At 37.8% G+C, this 10,329-nt stretch overlaps 1 protein-coding gene across 1 annotated transcript; it reads right to left on the reverse strand.

Annotated features, from left to right (window-relative positions):
• Positions 1-1,837: 1,837 nt before the first annotated feature.
• sult2st2 (sulfotransferase family 2, cytosolic sulfotransferase 2) lies at positions 1,838-8,798 on the reverse strand. The gene is given in 7 exon segments (XM_054599339.1): positions 1,838-1,947; positions 2,167-2,347; positions 2,855-2,949; positions 3,139-3,265; positions 3,347-3,558; positions 6,997-7,001; positions 8,665-8,798. Coding segments are annotated over 7 exon segments (864 nt in total).
• Between the last annotated feature and the right edge of the window lie 1,531 nt (positions 8,799-10,329).

Below are 10,329 nucleotides of genomic sequence, written 5' to 3' on the forward strand. Positions count from 1 at the left end.
ATATATATATATATATATACATATATATACATACTATTCCGTAACGTATCCAAACATATATATTATTATTATTAATTCTTTTTGGGGTTTTTTTCCTTTTTATCTTTTTTTTTTTTTTTTTAAATAAAATGTGTAACTTATATGTTCATATCAGATATATACTATAATTTCTTACACATTTGTCAAAAAAAAATAAAATAAATAAATTAACAAAATAAACAAAAAAAAAAACATTCATGAAAATATATAGATATTATCTCACTATTGATAAGTTTTTGTATCCAAACAATATTTTTCATTCAGAAAGAAAATAAATACAAAAAAATAAAGAATAAATAACAAACTAAATAACTAAACAATTAACACCCAAAGAGAATCAAACACCTTCATCCTTGTACCCTGTGAGAATCATTTCCTTTAACCTTGTTTTGAATATATTTGTTATGATCAATGATCAATTCTGTACAGTTTTGGAGGACGTAAAACAAATAGCTTTTAATCTAATTATCTGCAAATTACTTGATTTAAATGGTGGCAAAATAATCGCTAAACTCAAGGACCCTTATTAGCTTTTTTTTATTTCAGACATTTCAACCTTATTTTCTCGCCTTCAACCAAAATATATTCAAAGATACTGTAATATTATTTATAGTGCAACTATACAGTCCATATATGCAATTATATTATAGCCTATATATCAATATATCTGATAAACATATAATACAAAAACAGGGTATATTTGATTTGCTGATGAAGGCCATGAGGTGTGGTTAGAAACTCCAAAGAAAGCTGTAAGTAGACCTTGAGTTAAGACTGTTTTTGTTGTTTTTTTTATCAAACTTTTTTTCATTAAAGGTTAAGAATTAACTCACATTAAATTGTATGATCTCTTTTTTACTTACTACTGTAACTCAAGTAAAAAATCATCATGGAAATCGGATTCAATTTTTTTGAATTTAGTAGGTCACAACATTAAACATCATAACATTATTTCTTTTAGTACTCTGTTGCTGATAAAGACAATATATTGTTTAACCATAAATGTATGTAGGCAATTTCTGTTTGTTAGTAGAATCATATTAATTCATCATACCAGATGGAGAAGGTTATCATGATGTTTGTGATACTATGAGTCTTCAGTCTTTACACATCGATGTCCACGTACTGGGATCCTTACTGGTGTTGCCATTTTTTCCCGAACTTTCCTTAACTTACCGTACTACTTCCTACTCATGTACTGTTACCAGTTGTGTATTTTTTGTAGAGGTATTTAAGTATGTACTCCAAAACCGATGAACTTAAGTGTCTTCATCTACGCGTCCCGTATCATCAACAGTTTGATACTGTATCTTTGGATTTGGCAGAGCTGGCTAATCTGATTAGAGATTCTTACTTTATACTTAGATACATTGGTCATAATATTTAGGAAATGACCATGCAACAGTTTAGACAATGTTTTTTATATGATGAATATGCATTATATAGTATGGTAAATCAGAATTTGTGAATGTGATAGAACATTTGATTATTGGGATTCATTATTGGTATGAACTTGAAAATAGCCTTTATACAGACCAATTATACTGCTTTAATGGTGGACACCCATTTCTCAAAGGGCAGAGAGCTCCTTACTTCCCTCAAAGTATCCAGCATTATCTTGACAGATGAGGCAATCTGCTCATCTGAATTTAAAGGTGTGTGAGGCAGTTGCTACCCAGATGCGACAAACACACTGCAAAGTCCTTAAAGACTGAGATGTAGGATCCTAATGGTTTATGAGAAAGAAAAACAGGTTTCTGTGCATCACCGTACAGTGGGAAATCCATTTTCATTCATTTTAATCCCATACAAATTTATATTTCACATCTTTCATTTTGTCTTTGTAAACAGCATCAAAGTGCTCTGCTTCTGCCGGTGTTAGTAGGTTTTTCCAGTCTCCAGCAATTCCTGAAACACAACATGTAAGAGGAGGAATCATTATGAAATTATGCTTGAAATGATTGTAAATTCTGGTTATAATGTAATTTTCCTATACAGTATTAAGTCTGTAAGCCACTTAGTTGCATAGGTATAGGTAGTCATTCCTAGAAAGTGTGCTTAGCTCTATGAATCACATACAATAACAGTGGAATTGAAATATTATTATGTATGTTAACTGGAACTCACCTTTCCTGAGAAACTCAGACTTTGTCTGGTCCATGATTTCCTGAGGAACAGTAGAGTAGTTGGACATTTTGTTCAGCTTTATGTTCTTAAACAAACATTGGTCCGCTATCTTCTCAATCTCCTCAGGTTCCAGAGATTTCTGCAAGAACTGAGCCATTCTGGCCACACAGTCCTTCAGATCCTGCACCGCAGAGAAACACAGATTGTCTCATTTTGATTTTACGATCAAACTCACGCAAAAAAGAATGACATTCCCATCAACCTCAGCTGTACTAGAGACAATTCAGGAAGCACCACGCCCACTTAGGGAGACAGGAAGTGTATACCGGTTCAGATCCATTGACGGAGCTTGTATTGTGTCGTCAGGGCATCTTTGGCTGTACTTTGTGTTTAACACTCATTAGCAAATGTGAGTATGGTAGGGTATGTAGCATGCTAAACTAGGTTGGTTAAACCTACATTTGCTAGAGATAATAGTAATGATAATAATACATTTTATTTACACACGCAAAGATGCTTTACATAATGGACAAATACTAAAAACACAATAATATGGTAACACTATGATAGCATTTAGCTTTAAGCACATCTGTGCTTAATGACTCATAGAGATGCTTTAACTTGACGATAGAAATTTAGTTTCGGTCAAACCTTGAGGCGATTTTGAGAGTTTTGTTGAAAATCTCACCATTATCATCTCTTCATAGGAGATGTACATTATGTTCCCTTTTTTTTCAGCATTCAGCCAGTTCTTCACATGATCGAACCATGAACCATACATAACTAGAAGGAAAAAGAAAATCACAAAAGCTCCATCATCACGAGTGAACTTCTTTGAACATTCAGGTCTTTGAACAGCAATGCATGTTACATCTTATCGCTATCCATTTTAATCTTTCTGTCAATGGCTTACTCCTTTTAGTATTACGCTTATTGACAAAAATGTTGTATCGAAATAAAATTAAGAACAACCTTTTCCTTCAAGGAACATGTGGAGGAACTCGCTCTGCGGGCCCGGGTTGACCAAGTGGGAGGCCATACCATGATAATAAAAGTAAGATGTTAACACATCTTTGGGGTTTCTTATCACATTGATGACCTGAAATGAAGTAATCAAATCCGTTATTAACTTAGACGTTTCTATGACATCAAAGGTAAAAATGCGCCAAATCAGATTTACCCGCGGCTTCACTTCAAAGAAAGACAGAGGCATCATGTTGTACTGGAAGTGTGTGGTTAACATGCGTGGAGACGGCCTCTCTTCGAGGTTAAGGACGGAGGCCCGAGTCTCCTCCAGCCAGGGAACACGGTCCCAGGTAGGGAGAGTCTTAACAGAGGCTGGATCTCCTCCACTCATGATCAGAGGGACTATCTCCTGCGTCCAAGTCGTACCTGAGGAGTAGGTCAGCAGAAACATCCTGAAATCTGAAGTAAGACTTCGAAGACACAAAACTAGGTGACACTAAATCTATACACACTGTTCCTTCGAAGAGTGGATCGGGTTGCAAGACGTGTTGAGCAGTGGGGGGATTGGTGGGAGGAGGCCCTTGTGCATCAAATCCTTAAGAAACAGGTTCAGCTCATCAGCCCAGAATTCCTAGTTCATTTATTTCCGGGCCGTTCGGTAAGCGTCTGTCGCCCTAGTTTTTGCAGTGTGTCCCACAATGCTGGCACAAGACAGTCTTGTGTTGGTGGCATTACAAGGTCTATGTAATGCTTCACAACCTTAACACTGCTTTGACATGAATTAAAAGGAGCGCATGGAGAGATGCCCATTACCAAGAAGTACTACAGAGAGAGAGAGAGAGAGAGAGAGAGAGAGAGAGGTGGTCCTGAGCCTTCCTCGTAGCACTTATTGCACTCCCTCATATTAGTTGTTGCACTTACTGTATTTGTATCAGTTCGCTGCACTTATTGAATTTGTATTTAATCACCCGTTTACTGATAAAAAAATAAAAAAAAAAACTTATCCTATTCGTAGTAGTTTGTAGCACTTACATATATTCGAAGTATTAGTCTGTTGCAATTATTGTTTTTATCCTATTCGTAGTAGTAATTTGCCTCTGCACTATACTTTTGCTCTGGCTTATGCTTTAAGATGCTTGTTTAAGAAAGGAGATGCACTTATGACTTCTGGTGACTAGTAGTTCTCTTGAATACCTATGTTGAATACACTTCCTGTAAGTCGCTTTGGATAAAAGCGTCTGCTAAATGACTGTAATGTAATGTAATGTACCAACACCTTACGCTTGACTCAAGCGGCTTGAGTGTGCCAAAAACGTAACTGGGGTGCATTTACTTGCTTAATTGAAGGTTTAAAAAAAATGTTGCATGATGAAAACTCAATAGCCAAGTAAGAAAGGACTGCTTACCAGACTTGGGATATGTTGCAATGATGATATCATCTGGCCGAAAAGAAAATTCCTTGAAGTATTTCAGGCTCTGTGGAGTGTGATAATAGTTCGGGATATAGATCCCTTTGTAAAATGTGCATAGCTCTGCCTCAGTCATAGTCATGTCTTTACTGTGGACTGCTGATGCTCCTCTTTTCAGGTGAGGGTTTGTGGGTGGGGTGAGAGTTGTAGCACCGGTTTCCCTATAGGCCCACCTGATTTATGTCAGTTTGTCATTTGTACGCCTGTGTGTATCATTAGTCTTTAGAACCAGGAACAATCGTGCAAGTTCATTCTTTTCCAATTAAAACCTTAACTTACCTGACTGTGTCTGTAAGAACAGATCTGAACTATCACCACTCAGTGAACTGCTTCCTGTATGGGGGGGGTCTGAGAGTATTTTTGCAATTGCGTATTGGATTTTATTAATTTCAATAATTTAGACTTTTTTATCATCACAGAGACCTGGTTGTCGCAGGGAGACTGTAGTTCTCTGATTGAAGCAACCCCCCAGATTTTACACATCTCCATCAACCCCGGCTGTCAGGCAAGGGAGGGGGGGTTGCTGTTATCTACAGAAACAATTTTAAATGCAATACCATTCTACATAGCTCTTTCACTTCATTTGAACATCTTGGTTTTATAGTGAACTCTAAGGATCCAGTGATCATTTTAATAATCTACAGACCACCCAGGCCGAACAGTGTTTTTATCCAAGAGTTTGCGGAGTTACTTTCCCATGTGGCATCAAAGTACGACAAAATTCTTATCTTAGGTGATTTTAACATACTGTACATGCTCCCCCTAGGTCAAATCATCAAACGTCATAATGTCTCTTTTCATTGCTACGCAGACGACACACAGATATACCTTCCACTGAAACCCGACGACCCAAGAAGCCTAGCTGCTGTTATGGACTGTCTTAAGGATATCAACTGTTGGATGGCTCAAAACTTTCTTCAACTAAATAATTCGAAATCTGAGATCATTTTATTTAGTCCCCCAAACCCCATCACTCCTATTGTAAATGCACTTGGTCCTCTGTCTTTAAATATAAAATCCACGGCAAGGAACTTAGGAGTTCTATTTGATTTCACTTTCAGACCCCACATCACAAAAGTAGTCCAGTCCTGTTTCCTCCAAATCAGAACCATTTCCAAAATAAAACCTATCCTCACTCCCCCAAACCTGTAAAAAATCATACATGCATTTGTGTTTTCAAGACTGGACTACTGTAACTCCCTCCTCTCTGGCATTAACCACAAGTCACTCTCTCGCCTCCAACTGGTTCAGAACTCCGCAGCGAGGCTTCTTACTGGTTGTAACAGACGACATCACATCACCCCGATCCTGGCTTCTCTTCACTGGCTCCCTGTTCGTTTTAGAATTGATTTTAAGATTTTGCTGATCACTTTTAAAGCACGTCTGGGTCTGGCCCCGACATACATAGGAGAAATGTTGACCCCGTATGAGCCAGCTCGCAGCCTTAGATCCTCAGGTGGGGCCCTTCTGGTTGTTCCAAAGTCGAAACAGAAAACCAAAGGCGACCGTGCTTTTGCCATAAGGGCCCCTCGGCTTTGGAATGACCTGCCGGAGGAGATAAGGCTTCAGAATCAGTAATCTCTTTTAAATCACTTCTTAAAACACATTTTTATAGATTGGCTTTTATGTGATGTCGTCGTTTTATTGGTTCATTTTCATTTGGTCTTGGTATTTTATCTTATATTTGTTTACTATATTTTACCATTATCACTTGATTTTATTTATTTCATTATTTTATTATTCTATTTATTTTGTTTGTTTATTTGTTTATTTGATTGTCACTTGTTATTTCATTTTGTTTCTTATGCACTGTCTTGCTGGCTGGTCTGTCAAAGCACTTTGTAAACCTTGTTTTTAAAAGGTGCTATATAAATAAAGTTATTATTATTATTATTATTATTATTATTATTATTATTATTATTATCTAGATATCATCACACTGACATAGGGTTATAAAAATAACATTGATTAGGTGAGAAAGTTAAAATACAAAACAGTATGTTTTATACTGTACGTAATAACAAAAAGGTGTGGCAAACTCGCTCTCTAAATCTGTACATGATAATACATAACTTCTGGTAAATCTATTTCAATTTGGTGATAGCACAAAGAAATCAAAAACTTTAAAATATTCAAGTAAATCACAATGAACTGCATGTTGTTACAGGTTTATGTGCACCATTGTATGGTGTTGAATTTCATTAAGTATCTGCTTCTGCCACTGTTAGTTGTTTTTCCAGTCTCCAGCAATTCCTGAAAAACAACATGCCAAAAGAGGAATCAGATTACATTGGAAGGTAAAGGAAAAGTGTGTGAAAGTGTTGAAACAGGGTTCCCCTGAGGCAACCCAGTAAAATAGTCGATGGAACACTCACTAAAAAGAATTAACGCTAACCACTTCTAAACATCCCGAACAAGTTTGTTTGACTGGATTCCATCTTTGTCCTCTAAAGTCAAACCTCCAACTTGTCTGAACTACATCACAGGAATTCAAACGTACAGTGTTTACTGCCTTAAAGGCCTTAAAGCTAGGGTGGGCGAAAACAGCCGTTGAGATTCCGTCGCGTGCTCTCTGGCCTCTCCCTGCCACGCTACCTGCTGTAGCTCCTCCCACCGAACGTCAGTTATGCGCGTTCATGTGAATTCAGTTACATTGATAGGAAGACGAAACACGCAGGGACGCACCAACGTCGTTGCCAAGGTGACCGGACAGTCCCACAGCCAATAAGAACGGAGAATCGGAGCCTCGCTCTGATTGGTCAAAGTGTACATGAACGGTGGCAATTTTTGGGTGCGGCCCACAGAGGCAGGGGAGAGCAAAGTTATGAGCAGATATTCTCAGAGCACTTCACCTACATATAGCTGACTGGCTATTAGGACAGTTTTGCCAAATATTACAGTAAAGAAATGACCCACCCTAGCTTTAATGATCAATGACACAAAATATATGATAGGTTTACCCTCGGCTACACTTAAAAGAAAGATGGAGGCATCATGTTGTACTGGAAGTGTCTAGCTAACAAGCGTGGAGACGGCCTCTCTTCAAGGTTAAGGACGGAGGCCCGAGTCTCCTCCAGCCTGGGAACACGGTCCCAGTTGCGAAGAGTCTCAACAGAGGCTTGATCTCCTCCACTCATGATCAGAGGGCAATCTCCTGCGTCCAAGTCGTACTTAAACAACACAAACAATCGGTCTGCTGAATTGTATAGTTACACTAATGACCCATGTACATTGGTTATTATATATCTTTTGATTTATCTATTATTTTGGCCCTCCAAAATGAGCTACCTGTGTGCCATTGCACATCTACTACAAAGGAGTTAACATATGTTGCACACTCGGACAAAAAGGGACCTCCAGGCGTGCATACGTTTTTAAATAATAGTTTTACTGAAAGTACACATTCACTTCAGCGCTGACTGCACCCTGCAGGTGGCTTTGGTCATCTGACGCAAGCGTTACGTTGCTCTCTTTTCTCACCCGAAGGACCCCCCAAGCTGCCCGAAGCTCCAGCATGAGCTCCACTCACTGCAACCCAACATTCACCCATTAATCATTGTAGTTGCCATGCAGGTGAACACATGCCAGGTGATGACCAACAAATCCATCAGCAAACAATAAAAATAATAAATACATCAGAATATGGGGGTGTCCATGTCCAGCTACCACTATCATGTCCAACATTACTGTGGGCCCCACACATACAGTAGCAGCACTCATTCTTGTCCAGTGGTGCAAAGAAAAGTATAGGGACCTATCTAAGGAAGGAGTAAGAAAGTATTGTATTATCTTTGTCAAGGCATTCAATATAATAAATATTAAAGGTTACATGCATTCTTTACCTTTGCTAATTAGGTCAATTTTGAGTAAAAAGTAAACATTTTAAATGCAGGACATGTCCATCAAATGGAGTATTTTATTGCTCATTTTAATTTCAAGTAAAGGATTAAGTAAGACTGCACAATTCAAATATGTGTGACAGACTTCACAAAGTGTAAAATGTCCAAGTGACACTCAAAAAAGGGTTTGAGTGCACCACCACCAACAGGGACCTCTCTCCTACTTGGGGTACGTTGCAATGACGATATCATCTGGGCGAAACGTAAACTCTTCGTAGAACCTCAGGTTTTCTGGAGGGTGCAGAGATGAAGGCATATAGACCCCCTTGTACAGCTAGTATAACTCTGCCTCAGTCATAGTCCAATGAAAAAAAAAAATAGAATCTCAGCCGCTGGAGTAACTTTCAAACCTTTTAAAAACTAATGGAAGCTGTCCGGTGTTATGCCAATATTCAGATGTTTAAATGTGTGAAAAACTTGACAACAAATACATAGAACTGTTAATGTGTATTCAATTCTGTAAAGGCCTGACTAGATCTGTGAATGTGTAAACGACATTATGCAGGCAGGAGTTAGTCAGTTCATGTGTAACAATGAGACCTCCCTGAGTTGTAGCTGAGGACTCTATTGTAAGATCTCATGTACAGTAAATAAGAAATTTCTGTCCTGAAGTACTTTGCTGCAAAAGTTGGAAATACAGTCAAGTCATCAGTTACAACTCAGGCAGGCCTCTTCTTTACACATGATCCAACCCAGACGTTTGAGTGTGTGGATGATAGTTTGTGTTACAGCCACTAGGTGGAGATAGAGAGAGCAGGAGCCCCACAGGTAACTGATCTGTGTGTGGTGACCTGTGATGTGTGGTTGTAGAGGGTGTAGATTAACTGGAGTTATGACTGAGTATATTTAAATATGGAGGAACAATACTGCTTACACAAGTGTGTCACAGTGGTTGTTTTGGATTTTGACAAACTGAACCAAATCATTTTGGCTTAGGACCATCTGGAATTCCAAAATTCTCTACTGGACCCACATACTGATATCTACTAGAACTGGAGACACAGACAGTGTTTTCTATTCTATATTATAAATGCGTTATAACTGTGTTGTTATCAGTTAAAAACAAATACATTTCTTCAGTGGGACTGAATGGAAATCACACCAATGAAGGAATAAAATGTATTTATTGCTGAAACAGCAACGGACATGAGCTAACTATAAGAAACTGCTTTAAAAGCCTATGTGTAATTAATAATAACAAAGACACATTATTTTTCTATTATATATAATAAAGAATACATAATTACAATTAACTATGAATCCTGGCATGAAGAAAAAAATGAATTTGCTGACTCACTTTCTGTGACTATGAGCCAACCGGATAAAATAAGTGATAAATATTTTTTTTTTATGGTCCGTTTAGCAACAATATGTAATAACCATCACATATCAAATCACTTTATCCAGATGCTGAAAAAACCCCACAAAATCTAAATCAAAGATTAGCACTGCAATACACCTAAGTGGTGCTTGTAATTTATGACAAATAATGCTGATGCAGTGATGTCATTTCCGGGTGAAAGTTTGACCTGAAATCAATTAAGTTGGTCTTGACTACAGCCCTGTTTAGAAGTCTTCTACTGCTTAAAACGACAACTGGACCAAAAATAGCAGCAGTGATGTTTGAACCCAACCACAACAAATGAATTCACAACGTTTGAAATTCTCTGGAATGCAAACCTCAGGTATACACGTCAATCATTTATATCACGCTATCACAATGTACTTGAACAAGCTGCAAGACTACAGCGGCTTAAACCTGGTGCTCAGTCCAACAAGAAAATAGTGCATTTTTTTTTTTAAATCTTCACAATCACGTATCTTTTTGT

This window comes from Anoplopoma fimbria, chromosome 5 (genome assembly GCF_027596085.1).
Source record: "Anoplopoma fimbria isolate UVic2021 breed Golden Eagle Sablefish chromosome 5, Afim_UVic_2022, whole genome shotgun sequence".
NCBI lineage: Eukaryota > Metazoa > Chordata > Actinopteri > Perciformes > Anoplopomatidae > Anoplopoma > Anoplopoma fimbria.